This window comes from Lynx canadensis, chromosome A1, assembly GCF_007474595.2.
Source record: "Lynx canadensis isolate LIC74 chromosome A1, mLynCan4.pri.v2, whole genome shotgun sequence".
NCBI lineage: Eukaryota > Metazoa > Chordata > Mammalia > Carnivora > Felidae > Lynx > Lynx canadensis.
Window position 1 is genome coordinate 90,474,491 of NC_044303.2, and position 24,984 is coordinate 90,499,474.

Here is a 24,984-nt window from a genome sequence, read left to right on the forward strand (position 1 = left end):
CTGCATAGGACAGCAGATACTTATACACAGTTGACCTTGGAAATGTGGTGGGCTCAGTCTTCCTTCCACACTGAGCAGGGAGATATTGCACATACTGTCAAGATTTTTTTCCCCTTGGAAAAGATTATGTAGTTGAAAGAGACAGACGGCCTTTGTCATTGTTGGATTGTACACTGAATTTTATCTGCTAGGTTTTTTAGGGATTAATAATTCCAGAAAAACTGAAGAAGGAAAGTAGGTGTCTGAGCTGAGTGTGTACATATTACTTTATCATCTTTCTACCTTCTTTTTCATGTCCTGCCATTATGGTCAGTTTACATAAATAAATACCACCGTCTGTATGCAGAGAGTATATGCCTTCTAAACGTTATACATCGAGAGCTTAAGATTTTTTTCTAGCACAAAATATCCTGTTGAGAACAGGGTGTTCTGAGGCATTCATTACTACCTCCTCAGGGTTTAGCATGGGGCCTGGCACATCACACTGACTCAGTGAATGCTTAAATTTAATCAAAGAATGAGCTTACATTTTATGAGGAAGGCAGACAGGTGTAATCAGAATACTGCTGTATGGTGTGAGTTACTCTTTTTGGGCAGAGTGATATTACTCTAGGTGAGTCAGGGTACTTCACAGCGGAGGTAGTGACATTTGAGCTGAATTTTGCAGGATGAATAAGACTTTGTCAAATAGGCTGGCAGGAAAGTCAGGCAAAGAGATCATTTTCCACAGAGCTGTGGAGGGATGAAAGGAGGGACAGAGTTGAATGGCATCAGGAATCGTGGGGAGGGGACCTGAACCTGTCAGCCGCTCCCGGACACATGTGTTGACATAACAAGATGAAGGGCTCAAATCTCGCACTGAAGCAGTGAGGAGCCATCAAATGAGGATTTTTAGCAGTGGAGCGATAGAAAATTTTTTTTTGACAGGAGAGGCTTAGGGGGAAGGAGCTCTTGGAAATATCAAAGAGCAAAGGAAAGTAATATTAATAAAGCAGGGTTATGTAGCCAACTGGGGGGAGGGGCCAGGACATAGACACACGGTATCTTGGAAAGGCGATGGGGATAGTTCTGTTAGACAAAAGGGACAAAAAGTGGTCTGTGATGAGTGACAGGCTGCAGACTACCAGGTGGTTTCAGTCCGGGAAAATAGCTTTCATAGCACCTGGATTTCATCAGTGTTTATATCAGTGTTTAGAAGAGAACCCTGCTGCACGTTGATACAAACCTAGCTCTGTGTCTCTGGGAGACTCCTGAGGACTGAAAAGAGAAACCTGAGCTGAGTCTCATTACAGAGACCTGTCCTCGATATGCTGCGGACCAGCTGGCTGTGAACAAATTATTCCTGTTTGAGTAAGCAGGATGAGTTGTTTGGTTTTTTTTTTTTTTAAGTGTTGTTGATTTATTTTTAGAGAGAGAGAGCCAAGCAGGGGAGGGGCATAGAAAGAGAGAAGAGAGTGAGAATCCCAAGCAGGCTCCGCGCTGTCAGCACAGAGCCCAACATGGGGCTTGAACCCATGAACCGTGAGATCATGACCTGAGCCGAAATCGAAGAGTCAGATGCTTAACCGACTGAGCCACACAGGTACCCCAGAATGAGTTGTTTTCTACCAATGTAAAACCTTTGGATACTGTGCATCCACAGAATCATGTGAGAGCACTTTTTTTTTTTTTTTGGTGGGGAAGGGGACATTGTAAAACTACAAATTCCCAAAACATCTCCCCCATAGGCTGAATCGGGAAGTCTAGGTAGGACCTACTTACTAGCTCTAATCTCTCTATACCTCAATTTCCTCTTCTGTAAAATGGGAATAATGTAGTTACTTTCTGTTAAAATGATGATGAGGATTACGTGAGTCAGTACGTGTGAAACTTACTAGAACAGTACCTAGCATGTGGTATGTACTGAATAAGTCTTAGTTACTATAAATATCATCATTTCATATTATTATTATTAAGCCCCCAAGGTAGATTTAAAGCATTTGCCCCACAGACCATACCTTGAAAAACAGTGACTTAATGGCATGGTGGTCAGGTATAAGTAAGGGAATTTAATAAAAAATGATCTTCACAAAGGGATTTGTGCTCCATCTTAAGTTGTGAGTCAGCAGAACACAAATAGTATTAACACCAAGAGGGGAAAAAGCAATGGCTTTTAGACAGATTCAAGTAAAAGACCAAAACCATAGCGGAAGCATACCTGTCACAGAGTGATTGGAAATGTTGAAGGAGGGGTCAAGAAGTATGTAGTAATATAAGCCAAGTCCCATGAAAAATACTACAGTGAAGACATTTGACGTTAATATCAAATACAGAGAAGAGATTTTTTTTTTCCTTTTGCCACAGGAGATTTTGGAAGTTGAGAAGTGGAAGGGGTGATATATCCAAATATTCGTGGGCACTCTCTCAGACACCCTGCATGCATTGTTACCAGCGTGCTGAAGGCTGAACCCCTTCTCCTGCCAGCACTGGCTCCTCTTTTTCTGGAATTCCTTAATGGGGTACCATTCCCACAGAGCCTGTCACCCAGCTAGAGAGCTGAGCCAGCCATCTTTAACACCCACTGTTTTCATGCCACCTCCCCCCACCCCCCCATCCCATGTCAGTCAGTCATTAGGTTCTGCCAGTTTTACCTTCTAAATCTTCCTGGATTCTGTCCTCTCCTCTTCCCCTGCACCCACTGGCCTGATTCGGGCCCTTCCTAACTCTCCGAAGCCCTAGATCCTACCAGGTCTCAGTGCCTCCAGTCTTCCCTGTGTCACAGACCTTCTCAGGAGGCCAGGCCTGAATTCTCCAAAACCCAGATCTCTTTTGTTTAAAATTCTTCAGCAGAATTCTGATCTGAGCAAGATGGAAGTAGTAGGGTATTTCTTTTTAATTTCCCTAAAAGCCTTTTTAAAAAAATAGCAAGCAGGATAAAACAAGGAAAAATCCTCAGATAGCATCTTCGATGCTACCAGGCCACAGGTGCCTCCAAGAACTCCAGAGAAAGGAGTGACTCAGCCAGACAGCCAGCAGCAGCAGCACCTACACAGTAGCTCCAAAGAAGGTATCCAGGGGAAGAAAGGGGGTAGTTCTGGTGATCCTAAGAATCAGAAGTCACAGCGACAGGGCTCCGCTCTGAGGCGCAAGCCCCAGCAGACTTGTCTGAGAACCGCTGGTGAAAGCACAGGCTGTGATTTATCAACAGCCAGCACAGAGACCTGAGAAGACTGTTCAGGAGCTTCAGAGAGCACAGTAGGTGATGGGGCAGCTCAGCCCCGAGGCTTCAGTAGCACACATGTGCACACACACTCAGCCTGGAAGCCCGCATCTTACTTAACAGATAAATGTGAAGACGGAGCAGAGCTGCCCTATTTAAAGTCATGCCGCAGGTATTGGCCCAAGCAGTTTGATAAGAAAAAGCAGTACGATGACTAAGACTTGGAGAAGTAGGTCTGTTTTCAGTTGATAGGACTGTCTATCAGAAAATCCCAGAAGGATCAATGGAACCCTACTAAAACAAGGGAACAACCTAGTACAGGAGCAGGATATAAAATGCATGTACAGAAGAAAAATCAAAAAATGGGATGGAAGGCAGTGTTTATGGCTGGATGGGTAGGTGGGTGGCTCAATCCTGGTATAAGCATAACTAACAAGTACTGTGTAAAACTCACAAGAAGAAACATACAAAACGCTCCTGACATACCTTGTTCTTGTTGAAGATAAACATTCAGTACAATGAAGCTGTCAGTTCTCCCAAAGGTCATTCATACATTTAACTGCATCTAAATAAAATTACCTTCAGATATTTTTTCTGGGATTAAATATAAGGTAATTATAAAAATCATATGGAAGAATAAGGATAACCAGGGGGAAAAAACCCTTAAAAAGAAAAGCAGCGATGGGTGCCTAGCCACACCAAGTTTTATAATACATATTAAAGCCTCTTATTTAAAAGAATGTTTAGGGACACCTGGGTGGCTCAGTTGGTTAAGCGTCTGACTCTTGATCTCAGCTCAGGTCTTGGTCTCAGGGCCGCAAGTTCAAGCCCTGTGTTGGGCTGTACTCTGGGTATGAAACCTATTTTAAAAAATAATAAAAGTTAGCCTACAAATAAACACACCAATAGAACAAAATGCAAAACCCAAAAATAAACACACAACTGCATGTAGAAATTTAAGCACAGTATACAATAAAAAGCATCATCTCAAATCAATGGGGAAGGATGAACATTTTTAATGAATGGTTGTGGGGCAACTGGAAAAAAAGACAAAATCAGATCGATTTCTTACATTGTACAGCAGAATAAATTTCTGATGAATCAGAGATCTAATTGTAAATGGCAAAACTACAAAGATTAGAAGAAAATGTGGGCTAAATTTTCCTTTATGGTAGGGCACATGGAAAACTGAATTATGGCTCAGAATACAGTACAATAAAAAAATGATAAATTTGGCTATATGTTTTAATTTTTTAAAGGAAAAATGAATGACAAACTAAAATGAGACATTTGTGACTTATATTACAAAGGGTTTAGCAGCCCTGATATATAAAGAAGACTGAAATCCCGATAGAAAAAAAAATGGACAAATAAAAAAATGGATAGTTCACTTAGAAAAATGCAAACGGTACTTAAATTTGGCAAAAAAAAAAAAAAAAAAAATTCTGAGATTTGACCACGTTCTCTCTTGACTAGGTGGTGGGGAAACCAGCATTCTCATACACTGATGATGACAATGCAAAACAGTTCCAGGCAGGGGAGGGGCGTGGGCGAGGGGGCTGGAATTTGTAATATCCAGCAGAAATGCATATGTGCTTACCAGTTGTCTTAGTAACCTCACTTGTAGCAATGTAGCCTTACAAAAGTGAAAAAAGACATCTATACAGTACTATCCATCTTGATATTCTTTATACTATCAAGACAAACCACCCAAATGTCCATCCGTAGGAGTCTGCTTGAATAAACTATAACTCTCCACCGTGAAATAACTCTGAATGCACTGAAGTAGTAGGTAGCTGTAGAAGAGAAGGGGAATCTGAAGGTCTTGGTTTGCTGCCTCTGGAGTGACCTCTTGGTACAGAACAGTTGTAGTGTACCAGCTGATGGTAAGAAAGAGCTTTGAAAATACATCCATATAAATGGATATTCATATCACGTATGTACACACATGCATATGCGTTTCCTTTTATTTCCAAAAGGAAACAATATGAGGAAAAAGCAGAATTATCCTAAAGAGCTCTTAACATTAGGGGAAAGGGAACTTGGAGGAACTAGGGATGGAAATGAGACTTCCCTGTACCTGGTTTTATAGTTTTGACTCTGGAACCACGTGACTGTTTAAAATAATTTAAACAGAAGACAAAATTATCAAAATTGAAAATAAATGGGAACAAATGAAGCTAAATATATTTCAAGAGGCATACCCATATGGAGAAAGGAGTTATTTCAGGGGACTGTTTTTGGACAGTCCATGTTGCTGGAATATAGTCTGAGGATTCAAAAAAAACCAGCTGCATTTAATAGTCTTACTGTTGTATTGATTGTTATTTGAAATTATCATATATATATGTATATATGTATAGCAGGATAAAGCAAATAAGTAATTATGTTGATGATATTAGGAACCAAGATTTTCAGAGTTAGAAAATATTAAAATTAAAAACATCAAGTGATCACACTGTAATCTTATTTTTGAATTGGAAATAGTGTGAACTCCTTCCTGGCTTATTTTCCTTTCCCTAAAAACTACAGAGCTCCTCTGTCCATGTAATGACAACCCAGTAACAGTACCTGTTTATAGAAGAATTCCAACTAATAAATGTATAAGGAATGGCAAAGTTAGAAAATTAACTAGAAATTAATTAGAAAATTAACTGAGCCTGGGTGGCTCAGTCAGTTAAATGTCTGACTTCAGCTCAGGTCATGATCTCGCGGTCCGTGAGTTCGAGCTCCGCGTTGGGCTCTGTGCTGACAGCTCAGAGCCTGGAGCCTGCTTCGGATTCTGTGTCTCCCTCTCTCTGCCCCTCCCCCACTCATGCTTGCGCGCGCGCTCTCTTTCTCTCTCTCTCCCTCTCTCTCTCAAAAATAAGAAAATTAACCATTTTAGGAGCACCTGGGTAGCTCGAGTATCCAACTTTGGTTCAGGTCGTGGTCTCACGGTTCGTGAGTTTGAGCCCCACATCAGGCTCACTGCTGTCAGCCTGTCAGCGCAGAACCTGCTTCAGATCTTCTGTCTCCCTCTCTCTATCCCTCCCCCGCTTGCGCTTTCCTAGAAAGTAAATAACTATTTAAAAATAAAGCAAATTAACCATTTTACATCCTTAATAAAACAATGAGCCTCTGTCCCATTCCATTCCATCCCATCCCCAGACTGCTCTGGAATTATCTTTTTTTTTTTTTTTTTTTTTTTTAAGATTTTATTTTTAAGTACTCTCTACACCCAACATTGGGTTCAAACTCCCAATCGCAAGATCATAAGTCACACATTCTTCCTACTGAGCTAGCCAGACACCTCTAAAGTTACCTTTAAATGCCATTTCCCTCTCAAAGGAACCAGGAATCCTTGGAGAAATGGGTTATTCCAGATTTAGGGCAGCAAATGTATAAGATGAATGTTGTGCCAGAAAACAAGGAAGACTACTGAGGTGGTGTCAAAAGGACCTGGGTGCCTTCTCAGAGGAACTCTCCATATTCAAAAGTGAGACAGAAGCACCAGGGAATAAATACAGCAGTTGATGGAAACTGGAGGCTGTTAGAGAACCAACTTGCTATCCTGAAAATCAAGTTTTAAAAACGATTCATCCTGTGTCTTCTGTACACATTATGTTATTACATCATAACCAACTAGTTGGTGAGAGGAGGTTCATTATAGAAGAACGCCAAGTAATCAATGAATTAGAAAATCACCATTTTGTAACCTTTGGTGAAATGACGGCCTGAGGCAGTGATCATCAGTGGACGCTATAAAATCCGCTGAAAGACTTAGGGAGCTTTTTCTGAACTGACAGAGTCTGAACCCACTGATTGTGCTTGATGTCAGTGAGGGCAGGGAAGCCTAACCCTATGTCCTCACGTTGGGATACGTTGGGAAGCACACAGCACCACCCAGGACATACTCTCGCTAGAGCAGTTGAACCTAAATCTAGCTACTGTTTCATAAGAAATGGACCAAGTAAAGTGACACCAGGAAGAAACAAGCAGTCAAATTTAGAATGTGGGACATTCTATTAGAAAAATAACCCAGTTTTGCCATTTTAAAATGGCATTAAAAAGAAAAAAAGTATGGTGGAGACTTCTGGTTTTGGCCAAAATAGAATCAGATAATGAACTTGGTTTACCCTCCTGCCTGAAACAGCAGTTAGGAAGGAAAAAGACAACAGCAGAAATACATGAAATCATGTTTTCAAGAGACTAGACAACAAACGAGTGTCAGTGATCCCTGAGCAATGGCAGACGAGATGAGGATTATCCAGCTTCATGTGTTTAAGAGTTTCCAGGCCACAGTGCACAGAGGGGAAACTAAGGCAGAGCTGAGTGGACTGCCTTATTTGAAAGTCATTACTGAGAATCCAAGAAGAACAGAGTAGCTAGCATTCATGGAACACAGTCCTGGGAAGGATGGAAATGCACAGAGAAGACAAAGCCCCAGCATCTGTAAAAGGTCCATGCACCTTGAGTATTCAGCAGAGTACTGAGCAGCCAGTGCTGTGAGCAAAGTCTCCAAAGCTGGGGAAGACCATCCAAAGGGATTGGAAGGAACAGTACCCAGCAGACAGTGCCTCCTCATGGGGCTCATGGGACTAAAAACCAACATGTTGTCAGGGCCACATTCCTTTCTGTAGGCTCTGGGGGAGAATCTCTCCCAACTCTTCTTAGTCTTCAGAAGCCACCCACATTCCTTGGCTCATGGCCCTGTTTTTCCGTCTTCAAAGCCAGCAGTGTCAGCTGAGCCCTTACACTACCATCTCTCTGTTTCTATTCCCTTTTCCATTTTTAAGAACCCTCTGATCACAGTGGTCCCACTGGGTAATTCAGACTCCCTGTTTTATTTATTTATTTTTTTAATGTTTATTTAATTTTTGAGAGAGAGACAGAGTGCTCCAGGGCCTGAGCTGTCAGCATGGAGCCCAACGTGGGGCTCCAACTCACGGACCACGAGATCATGACCTGAGCCGTAGTCAGATGCTTAACCGACTGAGCCACCCAGGCGCCCCTCAGGCTCCCTGTTCTAAAGTCAGCTACCTAAGTTGTCCCTTGCCATGTAACAGAACATATTCATAGGTTCCAGGGCTTAGGATCTGGCCATCTTTGGGGGACCCAGTACTCTGCCTACCACAGCTGTATCCAGATAATTAAGTGGAGATATGTAAGATAATTACTCCCCCTCAAAAAGCCCAAATCAAAATTGTAGAGATAAAAATTGTAATACCTGAAATGAAAAATAAACCGACTTGGATTAATGGCATGGCAGATTAGATATTATGGAAGAAAAAATTAGCAAACTATAGGCGTAGCAATAGAAGCCACCCAATGAAATGCAGAGAGAGAATTAGCCTCCAAAAGAGCAGACCCCAGTGAAATGTGGAACAGTTTCCAGCAGCCCAGTATACATGTGTTTGGGTTCCCCAAGAAAATGAGCTAAGAGGGCTGTCAGACAAAAAACATACAAAGAAATAGAGTAATAGCAGTTGTCTCATTGGAAACTGTACAAGGGAGAAAACAGGGGAGCAATATCTTTAATTTTATGTGCACCCAAACATCTTTCAAAAATGGTGAAATTCACATATACAAAGCTGAAAGAATTACAGTTAATCTCCAGCAGACCTACACTACAAGAAATGTTTTAAAAAGGTCCCTCAGGGGGCTCCTGGGTGGCTCAGTGGGGTAAGGGTCCAGCTTCGACTCCGGTCATAATCTCATGGTTTGTGAGTTCGAGCCCCTTATCAGGCTCTTTGCTGTCAGCATGGAGCCCGCTTCGGATCCTGTGTCCATTCCACCACCACCATCCCCTGCTCACGCTCTCTGTCTGAAAAGTAAATACACATTTATAACAAACAAATAGGTCCTTCAGGCAGAAGGAAGATGGCATCAGTGGATATATGAAAGTACATAGAAGCAGGGAAGAAAGCCAGAAAAGTATTTATTAAGTGCATAAATATCTGATGTTTTTCTTAATTTAAATTTCTTTAAAAGGTAATTATTGCCAATCACATATCTCCTAACAGGCATATATCAGAATGTGTAAAGAACTCCTACAGCTCAACAACAAAACATTGTTGTGCTTTTCATTGTCTGTTGAAGGCTAATTGGTTCATGTTTCTCCCTCATACCTTTGTATGAGATGTGATCATAATCTTCTGTTCCTTATGTTAAATGATGTAACTTCTGTACTTGGGAGGAGAATGTCATACATGTTGGGGAGACGTAGGTCCGGGTAGCTTTCCGCACTGAGCAGTTGGGGGGTCCGTCTTGTGCTGCACTTCTCTGTGGAGCCCCCTCCCCTCAAGACTTCCTGATCCATCTCCTCTAGTATCAGAAGCTTCTCTCTGTGTTACCCCCAGGTTCCTGCCCTGCTCAGTCCCAGGTCTGGTTTTCCTCAAGGAGGGCTCTTTCTTCTTGGGAGTTGTTGGTGTTTCAGGTCCTCAGGGGAATGGGCTGCCCTGGATGATCTGATCTTACCTCTTAGTGCATTCCCGTGTTATGTTTTGTTTGCTTCTCTGTAAACGGGGAGCCTGAGAAATCTCCCCATGTCCCTGGGTGTATCTCAGAGTTACTTGCTGAGGCTTCTGTCTAGTGAATAGTCTCTTTCAGGGGTATGGGGAGGTGTTTTATGGTGATTTCTGAGTTCCCTGGCTCTTAAGACTGTCAGAACCCTTTTTCTCTTCCCTTTACTGCCTCAGCACAGCTGCTGACTCTATATCCGGTTAGAATAATGCTACCGTTAGTGGTTTGACCCCACCTACTTATAGCTAACCCTTCCACCTGCTTTTGTTGAAAACAAAACTTCCACTCTTAAAGTTGGTCTGGGCCTTTTCCTGAGGAAACTTGGTAAGATTTAGAAGTGACCCTGCTCCCGCCACCTTGTGCCAGTTAAAGGCCACTCCAGTCAGGCTTTTCTTCCTGTCTTTCCACTGAGCAACTCTCGTCAAGGCCACTATGACCTCTGTTTGTTCTCTTCAGTAGTCCGTTCTTAGTGTTCGTTATGCTTGACGTCACACTTCATACACCCTAAACTGAATTCTTCCAATTTTGCTCTTCCTGCATCTTCCCCAGGTCCTTAAATGGTGGCTTTATTCTCTAAGGCGCACAGTCAAAATCATCTTCAAGAAGAATTAAGTTGGAAGTCTCATATTTCTTGATTTAGTAACTTACTACAAAGCTACTATAATCGAAACAGTGTGGTGTGGGCATAAAGACAGACCCAGACCAACAGAATAGCACAGAGAAATAAACCCTCATATATATGGTCAAATGATTTTCAACAAGGGTGCCAAGACCATTCAGTGGGAAAAGCACAGTCTTTTCCACAGATGGTTCTGGGGAAACCGGATATCCACATGCCAAAAAATGAAACTGGACACTTACCTTATACTATATACAAAAATTAACTCAAAATGAATCAGAGACCTCCACATAAGAGCTAACACTGCAACTTTTAGAAGAAAACATAGGGGGAAGGCTTCAGCATTGGATTTGGCAGTGGTTTCTTGAATATGACACCAATAGCACAAGTAATTTTTAAAAAAATAGGTAAGTTGGGCAACATGAAAATTAAAAACTTATGTGCATCAAAGGACACAATCAACATAATGTAAAGGCGACCCACAGAATGGGAGAAAATATTTGCAAATTCTATTATCTCTGAGTAGGGGTTAATCACCAGAATATATAAAGAACTCTTAAAACTCAAGTAAACAACTCAATTTAAAAACAGGCAAAGGATGTAAAGAGACATTTTTCCAAAGATATACAAATGGCCATGGAAATTAGCACGTGGAAAGATGCTCCACATCACTGATCATTATGGAAATGAAAATCAAAACTACAATGAGATACCACCTCATATCCATTATGATGGTTACTGTCAAAAAAACAGAAAACAAGAAAGACTCTTAACTATAGAGAACAAACTGATAGTTTACCAGAGGGGTAGTGGCCAGGAGAATGGGTTAAGGAGTGGGGATTAAGGAGTGCACTTGTGATGAGCACTAAGGGTCATATGTAAGTATTAAGTCACTAGATTGTACACACAACTAATACTGCAGTTAGCAAATTTAAATAAAACAAAAACATGGAGCTCCTGGGTGGATCAGTCAGTTAAGCATCCAACTCTTGAACTCAGCTCAGGTCTTGATCTCAGGGTCATGAGTTCAAGCCCCATGTTGGGCTCCACACCCAGCATGGAGCCTGCTTTAAAAAAACAAACACACAAAAAACAGAAAATAAATGTTGTGAGGATATGGAGAAAATCAAGCCCTTGTGCACTGTTGGTGGGAATATAAATGGTACAAGTACTATGGAAAGAAGTATGAAGTTCCTTAAAAAATTAAAAGTAGAATTACCCCATGACCCAGCATTCCACTTCTGGGTATCCCCCCCCCAAAAAAAAATGAAAGCAGGGTCTGTAAGAGATATTTGTACACCCATATTTATAGCATCATTCTTCACAATAGCTGAAACATGGAAGCAACCCAAGTGTCCATTGACAGATGAATGGATAAGCAAATGTGGTATATGCATACAACAGAATATCATCAGCGTTAAAAAGGAAAATATGCTACAACATGGGTGAACCTGGAAGACATAAGGCTAAGTGAAACAAACCAGTCACAGAAAGACAAATACTGTATGGTTCCACTAATATGAGGTACTTAGAATAGGCAAAATTGTAAAGACAAAAAGTAGAATAGCAGCTCCCAATGGCTGGGAGGGAGTGGTGAACATAGAGTTATTTCATGGTTGTAGAGTTTCAGATTCACAAGAGTTATGGGAATGGGTGGTGGTGGTGGCTGCACAACAGCATAAATGTATTTAGTACCACTGAGCTATACACTTAAAAGGTGCAAATTTTATGCCATATGTACGTGTGTGTGTGTGTGTGTAATGTTTATTGAGAGAGTGTGAGCGGGAAAGTAGCAGAGAGAGGAGGGGAGAGAATCCCAAGCAGGCTCCACACTCAGCACAGAGCCTGACACAGGGCTTGAACTCACATACCGTGACATCATGACCTGAACCAAAACCAACAGTCAGACACTTAACCAAGTGAGCCTCCCAGGCACCCCTATGTTATATACATTTTAACACAATTTTCAAAAAGAAAAGTATACTCAATCCAAAAGAAGACTGAAAAAAGGAATAAAGAACAGATGGGGCAAAAGAAATACCAAGATGATGGACTTAATCATAACCATATCAATAATCACATTAAACGTATGTGGTCTAAACACCTCCATTAAAAGCAGAGATTAACAGATTGGATAAAAAAAAAAGTAGGACCTAACCATATGATGCCTACAAGTAACCTACTTCAAATATAAAAATACAAATAGGTCAAAAGAATGAAAAACAGATCACAAATCAAGATAAAGTAGATTAGTATTTCAGAGCAAAGCTACTGCCAGGGATAAAAGTCACTTCTTAATCATAAATCAGTCGATTGGTAAGAAGACATGGCCCCCAAACACTGGTGCTCCTACTGAGAAAGCTTCAGAATAACATGGAGTGAAAACTAACAGGATGCTGCAGTGAGAAGTAGACAGACCTGCAGTTATAGTCCGAGATTTCAGCACCCCTCCCTCAGTAATTAAAGGAACAAGTGGATAGAAAATCAGTGCGCATATAAAAGATTTAAACATAACTAATTCAGCCTGGTTGACATTTAAAGAACAATCCATCCAACAAAAGCAAAATACACATTCTTTTGACATGTACTCTAAGCCATAAAACAAGTCTCAATAGATTTAACAGGATTCGAGTCTAACAAAATATGCTCTCCGACCACTTGGAATTAAATGGAGACATCAATAACAGAAAAATCTTTGAAAAACTCAAATATTTAGAAACTAACTTACTTTTAAATAACCCATGAGATAAAGATAAAAGGGAAATTCGAGAATCATTTGAACTGAATGAAAATGAAAACGCAGAATATCAGAATTTTGAAAGTTCCACTAAAGCTGTACTTTATATTAGAAAAGATGAAAGTTCTGAAATTAATACTCTCAGCTGATGCCTTAAGAAACTGGGGGAGGGGCACCTGAGTGGCTGTCAGTTAAGCATCTTGGTTTCAGCTCAGATCATGATCTCACAGTTTAAGCCCCACGTTGGGCTCTGCACTGGCAGCATGGGGCTTGCTTGGGATTCTCTGTCTCCTCTCTCTCTGCCTCTCCCCAACTCATGCTGTCTCTGTCTCTCTCAAAATAAATAAACTTTTAAAAATTAAAAAAAAAAACTGGGGGGAAAGGAGCAAATTAAATCCAAAGTAAGCAGAAGAAAGGAAGTAACAAAAGATGAGAGCAGCAGGGGCGCCTGGGTGGCGCAGTCGGTTAAGCGTCCGACTTCAGCCAGGTCACGATCTCGCGGTCCGGGAGTTCGAGCCCCGCGTCAGGCTCTGGGCTGATGGCTCAGAGCCTGGAGCCTGTTTCCGATTCTGTGTGTCTCCCTCTCTCTCTGCCCCTCCCCCGTTCATGCTCTGTCTCTCTCTGTCCCAAAAATAAATAAACGTTGAAAAAAAAAAAAAATTAAAAAAAAAAAAAAAAGATGAGAGCAGCAGTCAGTGAATTACAAAACAAAATAATGGCTCTAAGAGAAAATCAATAAAATTGATAAGCCTCTGGCCAAATTGATCAGGAGGAAAAGAGAGAAGGCACAAATTAGCAATATCAAAAATGAGAGCAGTGACATCACTACAGATTATAAGGATAACCAGTGAATGTTATGAATATTTCTATGGCAATAAATTTGACAACTTCTAGGAAATGGACAAATTGCATGAAAGACACTAATGACCAGAGCACATGCGAGATAAAAAGATAAATAGCCCTGTGTCTATCAGGAAAGTGCACTTGTGCACTTAAAACCTTTAAAAAAAAGTGCGATTAAAACCTTAAAAAAAAAAAGTCTCCAGGCAGGTGGTTTCTGGTAAGTTCTGTCAAACATTTAAGGGAGAAATATATAAACTCTAGAAAATTGAAAGGGCAGGAATACCTCCATATTTTAAACATAGCCAGCATCTTCCTGATACCAAAACAAGATAAACACATTACAAAACAGAAAACTACAGACCAGAATCCCTCTTGAACAAAAATGTAAAAATTCTAAAGAAATTTTAGCAAATCATACCCAATAATGGGTAAACAGGATAATTCATCATGACCAGGTGGTATTGATCCCAAGAATGCAAGGCTGTTTTAACATTAAGAAATTAACCAATGTAATTTTCCATTTTAACAAACAAACAAAAGAATAAGAAAAGAAAACCATATGTTTCAGTAGATGGAGGAAAATACATTTGCCAAAATCAAACATCCCTTCCCAATTATAAAACTTTTTGCAAACGGGGCATTAAAGGTAACTTCTTAAACTGGTGAGGGCATCCAAGGAAAACTAGCAGCTATACCATCGTACTAAATGATGAAAGATCAAATGCTTTTTAAGATTAGGAATAGAAAGATTTGTGCTCTGATGAATTTTATTTCCACATTGTACCAGAAGTTCTAACCAGTACAGCAAGGAATAAAGAAAAGAAATAAAAGGTACCTGTATTAGAAATGAAAAGTAGGGGCACCTGGCTGGCTCAGTCGGTTAAGCATCCGACCTCGGCTCAGGTCGTGATCTCACAGTTCATGAGTTCAAGCCCCATGTTGGGCTCTGTGCTGACAGCTCAGACCCTGGAGCCTGCTTCAGATTCTGTCTCCCCCTCTCTCTTTCTGCCCTTCCCCTGCTCAATCTCTCTCTCTCTCAAAAATAAACATTAAAAAAATTAGAAATGAATAAGTAAAGCCGTCTTCGTTCACAAAGCACATTAGTGTCTATGTAAAAAATTTGATAGAGTCTGTAAAAAGGTTTCTGGAACTAATAAATGGGTGTTAGCAAGGTTGAGAGATACAATATCAATATACAAAAATCAACTTTATTTCTCTACAAGCAGTAAATGAGAATTGAATTTTTTTAAGTACAATTTTCATTAGCATTAAACACAATAGAATCAACAGGAAATTATTAGAGATCTGACAAAAGATGTGCAAGACCTGTACAGGGAATACCATAAAATATTGCTGAGAGAAATTAAATAAGAACTAAGTAGATGGAGAGAGATACATCGTTCAAGGGAAGACTCAATACTATTAAGATGTCACTTCTTTCCATATTGATCTGTGCATTCAGTGCAGTCAATCATAATGTAAATCCCAAATAACTTTTTTTATAGAAATTGACAAGCTTAACCTAAAATTCTTATGGGAGTGCCCTGGGTCAAGAACAACCAAAAGGAAGTTGGAAAAGAAGTTGGAGGTGTAACACCACGTGATTTCAAATTTGTTCTTACAAAGCACTACAAGAAATTAATGATTGTGATATTTACTTAATGATAGATAAATGATACAAAATAGTGTTCAGACACAGTCCCACATATTTATGGGCAGGTGGTTTTTGCCAGATGTACAAAGGCAATTTTGTGGAGAAAGAGCAGCCCTTTCAACAATTGGTGCTGGAAGAACTGGGTAGCATATGCAAAAAAAAACCAAAAAACCACCATGATCAGTACCTCACACCATATACAGAATTAACTCAATATGGATAAGAGGCCTACATACAAAACCTAAAACAATAAAACTTGTAGAAAAGAAAATAAGGGAAAGTCTTACAACCTTGGCTTAGACAAAATTGCTTAGATATGACACCAGAATATAGTCCACAAATGAAAAATTGATAAACTGACCATCAAAATTAAAAACTTATGCCACAGGAACACCTGTGTGGCTCAGTCAGTTAAGTGTCTGACTTCTCAGCTCAGGTTGTGATCTCACAGTTCATGAGTTCAAGCCCCATGTTGGGCTCTGTGCTGACAGCTCAGAGCCTAGAGCCTGTTTTGGATTCTGTGTCTCCCTCTCTTCCTGCCCCTCCCCTGCTCGCACTCTGTCTATCTCTCAAAAATAAATAAACATTTTTTTAAAAATGAAACTTACGCCACAGAGTGACAGAAGATATATACAAAAGGAATTGTGTTTAGAATATGCAAAAGACTCTCTCAAGTCAATAAGAGAGCAACTCAGTAGAAAAATGGGCAAAAGATTCAGACACTTCACCAGAGAAGATATGCACATGGCAAAGAGGTACCTGAAAAGATGCTCTCTGCCATTAGTCTTAGGGAAATGCAAATTTAAACCACATTGAGATAACCACTACACACCTCTTAGAGTGATCACAATCAAATGAAAACAACTGGCCATACCAAGTGTTGGTGAGGATGTGGAGGAACCGGGATTTTCATACACAACTTACGGAAACATAAAATGGTCCACTCACATTGGAAAACACTTTGGCAGCCTCTTGAAAAGCCAAACACACCCACCATACTAGCTGGTCTTCCCTCCTTTGTAAGTATTTACCCCAGAGGAAAGAAAGCACAGGTCTTTACAAAGATTTGTACAAGTAAATAAAGTGGTTTTCAGCTTTGTTCATTGAAGCCAAAAGCTGGGAAACAATACAAAAGTTCCATCAACAGGTAAAAAAATAAATACATGGTGGTATAATCTGTGTAATGGGATACTTCATGGCCTAAGAAAGCAATGAACTATTCATACATGCAACAATATGCATTAATTTGTTATTTATTTTTGAGAGTGCGTGCACTTGCAAACAAGTCGGGGAGGGGCTGAGAGGGTGGTGGAGAGAGAATCCCAAGCCGGCTCTGCACTATCAACATGGAGCCCACTGTGGGGCTTGCACTCACAAACTGTGAGATCATAACCTGAGCCAAAACCAAGAGTCGGACGCTTAAATGACTGAGCCACCCAGGTGCCTCAACATCACGGCTTAGTCTTAAGATAATTATGCCTAGTAAAAGAAACTTCGTGCAGAATAGTACATGCTGTAATACTGTATTGTGTTTGTGTAAAACTCTGAAAAAAGCAAAAAGTGGATGGGTGGAATGGTGGCAGGAAGAAGGGATTAGGAAGAGGCACAAAGAAATTGCGGGATGAGGGATGCTGTCTTGATGGTAGTGATGCTTTCAAGGGCCATGTCAAAACCTCAAATTGTACACTTTAAACATGCAGTTTAGGGCACCTGAGTGGCTTGGTTAAGTGCCTGACATTGGCTCAGGTCATGATCTCTCAGTTCGTGGGTTTGAGCCCCGCGTCGGGTTCTGTGCTGACAGCTCAAAGCCTAGAGCTTGCTTCAGATTGTGTCTCCCTCTCTCTCTGACCCTCCCCAGCTCGCACTCTCTGTGTCTTTCAAAAATTAATAAACACTAAACATGCAGTTTAAGTCAGTTCTGTTTCCATAATGCTAAAGATACATACATTATACAGATTAGGAAAGACTTGAGGGGAACAGCAACCAAATGCAATGTTTGGACTTTGTATTCCGAGTCAGACAAGCCAACTATATAAAGACATCCTGGAAACAACTGGGATATTGTAGTAAGGTCTGAGTATTTGATAATGTTGATTAATTAGTGTTAATTTTGTTAGGTAAGACAGTGGCACCAAACGAAAGTCCTGTCAGACAGAGTGAAGATGTTGTGGGGGAAATGATACCATGCTTGTGATAGGCTTTGAAGTCCCCTAGCACAGTAAAGAGGAGGGGACAGATGAAGAATATAGGTAAAATATTGATCATTGAAGCTACATGTGGATACATAATGCATATGGTTCATTGAATTCTTTTGTGTGTTTTTTTAAATCTCCCTAAATTTTTTATGTTTCTAATATTTTTTTTGTAATCCTCCGGATATAAAATCAGGGTCCTCTCTTCTAGCCCCCACCAACCTCCTTCACCCTCAGCATCTGCCTCTTCCCAGTTCAGGATTTGCTTGTGTGTAGTGGCCACCTATCCCCGTGTGCCTGTCTGTACCTCCTATCCCCAGGTGATTATTGGTAGGGCCCTCTGACTCTCAAAACATTCTCATTTGCACAATAAAATATATTCTCCTCCTAGTCATAGCAAATGATAATTTCCTTCACCTTCCTGTGTTTCACACCTCTTTATCTTTATTAGATCATTCCTTTGTCTAGGAGTCCCCCCTCCTACCCCTGTGCTTTTTCTTATCAAATTCCTTCCCATGAGTGTTCCAAGTCTCAGCTCAGGCATCCTGTCCTCAAGCCCTTCCCTGACTTGCCTCCCCTGCCCTGTCCCACCCACCTGCGTTAGGCTGCCCCCCCCACCCCCCTTTGTGCTGCCTCCCTACTCAGGCATGCCCTGCTGTACAACATTCAGTTAAAATGTGTTGACTGGTCTGTTCCTCAGTTCGGTTAACTTTTCAAGATTAGGAGTGCACAGTCTTTCCACCTGTAGGTCCTTGGTATCTAGCAGGGCTAGCAGCATCTGGCAAAATGTTGGATAAATCCAGCCTTTGAGATTCCGTAACTTAACCTGTTCAGACAACCCAACCCTGGAAAAATAAACACACCTTCCTAAGATCATGGAGCATTGTAGTAGCAGAGACCGAAGGAGAGCCCGTGACCACCTCTCTTCCACTGTGCCTGACAACGTGATAAGCATTTTCGGGCACATCGGAGGTTCCTTTTACTAAGACAGCTTATGTATACATCTAATCGTCCTTGAAGCTGAATAGGAAAGCTGTTAGAACAGTAGTAGTGCTGTGACCTGTACAAGAAGTAGATTTCAATAGTGCTGTAATATTGCAAAGGTTTATTAAATATAGAATACAGTAGTGAGTAGGACACCTGGTTTTTTTCATTATTACACACTTTTTTCATTATTCAACCAGAATAATTCATTAATTCAATTCAGAATGCTGAATCTGTGAGGAAAATGCCAGTTTTTTACATTTTTTAACTGCTTTTTTAGAATCCATTTCCTATGATATGACATGGAGAATGTTGTAAGATAACAGGGACTGTATATTTAATCATTTTAAAATCAAGAACGTAATCCAGAGGGGTGCCTGAGTGGCTCGGTTGGTTGAGTGTCCAACTTTGGCTCAGGTCAATCTCGCGGTTCATGAGTTCAAGCCCCACATCAGGTTCCATGCTGACAGTGCAGAGCCTGCTTCAGATCCTCTGTCCCTCTCTCTCTCTCTGCCCTTGCCCCACTTGCACACTCTCAAAAATATATGTATTTTTTTTAACATTTATTCATTTTTGAGAGACAGTACAGGCAGGAGAGGGACTGGGGTGGGGCGGGGGCTGGTGGGGGGGGGAGCGGGGAAGACAGAATCTGAAGCAGGCTCCAGGCTCTGAGCTGTTAGCACAGAGCCTGACACGGGGTTTGAACCCACAAACTGTGAGATCATGATCTGAATTAAGTCGGAAGCTTAACTGACTGAGCCACCCCGGTGCCCCAGACACTCAAAATAAATAAAACCTTTAAAAAAAAAAAAAACAAAGAACACCTTAGCCAGAGATCTTGCATTTAAAGTCTGTTTCTCTTTGTAATTTTCATAGCGTCGTCTTGGAGATGCCGCTAAGAAAGCCATCAGCAAATTGACAACAAGAACAGTAAAAAAGGGTGACAAGGTATAGTAGTGAAATAACCTTAATACTGTAAAAATAATAAAGTAGTTTTGCTTTCGATTGGTGGGAGAGAATACATCCTAATCATCTGTGTCTCGTTTGTTAGGTGATTCCTTTTCTCCAGGTAAACCCCTGCTTTATTTTAAACTAACCTCCCCTTGAATTCTTATACTTAGCATGCCTCCTTTGAAGGCCCTCCATGCTATTTTCGACTTTCCTGGACTTTTCGGTGCTCCTGCCATTATCAGCTTCCTTGGTCTACTTACAATTAGTTACCCCAGCTGTGGTGTTCCACGGAGCTTTCTCCTGCCGCAACCAGGGATACTTTCGGGAAGAATGCTAATTAATGGGTCCGTCGGTACACTCAGTGGCCAAGAATAAACATTCTCCTCCCTATGCTTCCTGAAACCTGGCCGCACCTCTTTTGCTTAGCCCTTCGCCAGTTAAACAGAGAGCTGGAGGCCCACATCTCGAAGGAGTGTCATTCGCAAGGTGCTTTCTGTATGGCAGGCTAGACTGGTGGAAGGAAGACCACAGTGTGTCAGGGTTGAACCCTCGGCTTGGGGACTGAATGAGAAAAGCAGTGACTGAGGCTGTGGCTGAGAGCCACTGACAACAATTCCCCAGTCAGGTCTCCAGTTATGTGGAGCCCGCTTCTGCTCTATAAGGACAAAGTAGCAACCTGGTGTTAGACCCTACATCCAATGTACTCAGTTATCTGAAATGAAAAAGTTGCATCTCTAAAAGGCGTAAATCCCAAACCGTTTTCTGCCCTACCCCCTGGCACATTTTAACAAACAGCTCTGGGAGGATAATTTCAGATGAGTTTCCATCCTCCTTAGTTTCACTACTTTCTGGACTTCACTCATTTTTATTCCCACCACCTTGACATCACCATATCCAGTTTTTCATTGCAGAAAATAACAGCAGCATCAAAACAGCTGCCCTCCAACCCCAGAGGAGTGGTCACCCCTATGAATGCTTTCTTGGCCCAGCAGCCACATTAATCTAAAATTCCCTGGAGCTGGTGTAGCCTGTCCATCCCTACTGTGTCCTTCAGGCTAACACAAAACAATCTTTCCTTATTCAGAACAACACCTCTTCCTAGTTTGTACCTCCTAGACCTACCAAGTGTTGTCCCACTGAGTTTCAGTCCAAGTGGCCACGACACAGCAAAGTGTCTCACCCTTCCTGGCTTGGGCTCCTGGAAATGCTAACTCAGGGGAATCCATTTTCCAGCACAGATGAGGAAGGAAGCCAGTTAACCTCATGACCAGACACCTGGCTGACTCTTCCTGACCCTTGATAAAGACCCAGTAATGAGTTGGGCCATGACCATGCTCTACCCCAAATCTGTGACCAGCTCCCGTCCTTGGGGCTTTGTCTTTTGGGGGCTCACTGTCCTTTCTGCCTGTACTTAGACATGTGGTCACACGACCCTTCTGATGAAGATGCACATTGTGGAAGGTGTGCAGTGACCTGGACCAGAACAGTGCTGCAGCAGTGGGAGGAGGGGGGGTGAGAGGATGGTCCAAGGTAATAGTGGATTTGAATCTTGTTTTTTTGACTTCTGAGACACTTCACAAACAGAAGTAGTATTAACTGTTACAACATAGTTTAAAAACAAAGTAGAGTGGTTGAGATGCAATTTGGGTCAATACAGGTAAGCAAATGAAAACACATTAAAATTGTTCATAACTTTTCATAATCACTTGCTTACCATAGTTGCCACAGGAGAGTTCTTAGTGGGATTGTATCTCCTCTATTTAGGTGTATCTTTAGTTTTAGCATGTGACTTTTGTGCCTGTGCTTTTCATTGCAGGAAACAGACCCAGACTTTGATCACTGCGCAGTCTGCATTGAGAGCTATAAGCAGAATGATGTTGTCCGGATTCTCCCCTGCAAGTATGTCAGGTTTCTTGGCTTAAAAAGGACTAATCCTAACGTGGTTTGCATGTGTCCCTTTCAGAGTGGTTATCCTACTGGCTTTTGAGAGCCACCTTACCCATGGCTCTTGTGGCTGGCAGCAGGCCATGCTGCCTCAGCACAGACTGCACGGACTTCTCTGCCTTGAGAAACATAAGGGGAAAAAACATCTGGACACATCATAGCCTAAGAGCATTAAGGTCAAGAATTTTTAAAGTATGTTTTTAAGTCTATTTGTTTATTTTGAGAGAGACAGAGATAGTGCAAGTCGGGGAGGAGCAGAGAGAGAGGGTGAGGGAGAGAATCCCAAGCAGGCTCCACGCTGCCAGCACAGAGCCTAACACGGGACTCAAACGCACAAAACTGAGATCATGACGTAAGCTGAAACAAAGAGCCAGACCCTTAACCCACTGAGCACCCAGGTGCCCCAGGGTCAAGAATTTTTAACTCTGTGACTTTTATGGGTTTCAAAACCAGCCACTTGTTCCTCTCCCTATTAAATGTGAGCACATCACTAGGCCCTCCGACGAAGGCTCAGTGATGCTCACTTGGTGGTGGAAACCAGAACTCTGGGGCTTGGACGGATGCTTCCCCCAAGCAGTGGGGGACTGCTGGGTGCTGTGTGCCTGCTCCAGGCCAGTCACTCTGCTCTGTGCTCTCAGAATTTGCTGTCCTGGGAGAGGGTCAGTGCTTTTCTCCCCATCATACAGTGAAGGACAGTGACACTCCTAGTGGATGCCGAGGCCACACAATCCAGAAATGGCAGAGTCCAAGTAAAGGTCAGCCTTGAATGTTGGCACTCCACACCTGGGGCCACATACCTCCCTCCAGAAAGAGGGTCTTCACCTGTATTGTGGCACTCTCTAAAAAGAGCAGATGTTCTTTGGAAGCATGTTGATTTTTGCCACGGCGCCATCTCAAGCTAGGGATTGTGAAACAGTAAGACGCACAATTCTGAGTGTTAATTGGAAAAATAAAAAATCGCTGAAAATCGAGGACTTTTCCTCTTCCTTCTCCCTTCTCTTAAAACACACGCTACTTGACCCTGACCTTCTAATAACACGGAACATGGGAGCAAATAAGATAAATGTCAGTATTTGTCTCCATGAGGCTATTTTGAACCCAGAAAGATCTGTGGGTTTGTTTTTTTTTTTAATCCTAAACTCAAGAATAATTCCATATGCTGAAACAGAAAACCAGAGTCTGGAAGTCAGGTCAGTCTAGTTTACATACAAAGGATAATCTACAAAACTGTCCTATAGAAAACTAAATTGTGTAATTATATAATTAGATTTCTTTCACCTGTCATCATTGGTCACATGAGGCTGAAGGAAAGACACATCCAAGTACAAACCAGGAAAAAGATTAGTAGGTACATTATAAAACATTATCATCTCTCAGCTGCTTTTTAAAAATGTTTTTACATGCACAGATTTCTTCTGACACTAGAATCACCAGGAAGAAGCCAAATTCCATCTTCATATTTCAGGCCAGGGTCCCTCCTCCAGAGGAACCATCTGGACGTAAGCACAAAAGGCCTCTAAAGCCATTCATGCTTATTACTGATGAGAGGGTGTCTTCCTCAGGGGAGCCTTGGCCAAAGATGGATTACTCCAGAAACTTGCTCCCCATGCCCCCCGCCCCCTTAAGCATTGGCTTTTCCAGCATTTTGTTCTTAGTCCTCCTTTTTCTTAACTTCATTCAGTGCTTTCCAGACCTGACTCTGTGTTGGAACCAGTGGGGAACATTTAGAAACATCACGGAGCCCAGGTGTGTGGTTTTGAATAGGTGCCTGAGCAATGCTGAAACTGCATGCCCTCCATCAGAGTCTAGAGCTCGGCCTGCTCTTAGCCATCCCTGTGGCTGCTCCTGCCACCAGAGAACTGGTTCTCACCCTTTGTGTCCATGGTCTGCTTTTGAGTATTACAATTTTGGCAACCGTTAGCAACACTTCCTTGTACACGTAGTTAGGGCACTGCTCCCTCAGTCAGCTGTCTTCCATGCTGGGTCCTTGTCTGGACTAGACATGCCCACTGCCTGTATATCAGAGCTCCCCTTTTGCCTTGGAGCAGGTTGTTGTCTGTACCGCTTACTTCTTAAGCCTCAACAAGTTGTAGCTTTCTCTAAGCTGTGTCACACAACATGCTTGGCAGAAGCATTCACCTTACCAAAACGGTAACAACAGCATAATTCTCATGTACAGTAAAAATCAACTTTGCACATTGAGCAACGTTTTGTGGGACCAGAATTGACAACTTTTCACCTGGAGCCAGGTTTCCGAGCCTTGGCACTGTTGACATTTGGGGCCAGTGTGGAGGGGTGGGGGAGGCTGCCCTGTGCATTGTGGGATATTTAGCAGGATCCCAGGCTCCACCCACTAGATGCTGGTAGCACCCCACACACAGTTGTGACAACCACAGATGTCAGCAGTTGAGAACCACGGACCTTACAGGATGACCTCGCTCACATACCCATCTTCACTTCAAATCTTGTCTAAGCCTCTGGTTTCCGGTGGGCTCCTCTAGAGTACTTTCAAGTTGCTTCTGGCCTGTGCCCCTGCCTACTCTGTTCCCTCAGCCTGGGACACCCTGCCCTTCCTCTCTCACCTGTAGGTCTTTGAGACCGAGCATCTCCCTTGAGTTCTTGTTGCCAAGTGGCACTGGTACCTCCCTGCCTCCTGTGGGACTCCAGGCAGACCCCCATCTGGGCCCAGGGTGCTGCCTAGAGCCCTTCCCTTTCCCGGTCAGCTCTTCTCATTCCTCACAGCCACACTTCTAAGTGTGTTCTGTCTCCTTTAAACACCTCAGCTCATCCCTTTGTTCCTCACTCTTGCCGGAGAGCTTCCTCATCACTTCCACGGAAGAAATAATGGTTATTAGATACTGAAATTCTCAGCTGCCTGACAGCAAGCTTTCAGGTGCACCTGCCTCCCAGCCACGCCTGCAGCGTCCCCTCCTTTCTGGGTGGAGGAGGACCCCCTTGTTCCTATGTGCCCCTTCCCTTCCTCAGGGACCTTGCTCTGTAGACTGTCTGCTCCTGCCAGGTTTTGTTCTTTCTATCCCTGGCATCTCGACATAAGCAAGCACTTCCTGCAGCAGTTTCTTAATCTGTCTCCAAATACCGCCCTGCGGCCCCTCCCCTCACCCCCAGATTTAGGGAAGGATCTGTGCTCGCTGTAACCTTCTTCACCTGAGTAAGGGAAGAAGAAAACCTAGGTGCCTTTGTTTCTGTCCATCCTTGATTTTCAACCAGCCTGTCTGCAGACTGAACTTTCTGTCTATCGATAGCAGTGCCCTCATGGATTGCTGGCTTTTTGGTGCATGACCTTTACTTTTCGTCCTCTGTCACGTTCATTTACTGCGAACAGATGGTGGTTGGCAT

General features: G+C 42.2%; 1 protein-coding gene across 1 annotated transcript in view; it reads left to right on the top strand.

Annotated features, from left to right (window-relative positions):
* Nucleotides 1-24,984, top strand: part of RNF130 (ring finger protein 130) — a 108,107-nt gene that overhangs the window by 66,731 nt on the left and 16,392 nt on the right. Inside the window, exons 4-5 of the mRNA XM_030316008.1 lie at nt 19,609-19,680; nt 21,500-21,582. Coding sequence (XP_030171868.1) covers nt 19,609-19,680; nt 21,500-21,582 — 155 coding nt within the window. The remainder of the gene's footprint in view (nt 1-19,608; nt 19,681-21,499; nt 21,583-24,984) is intronic.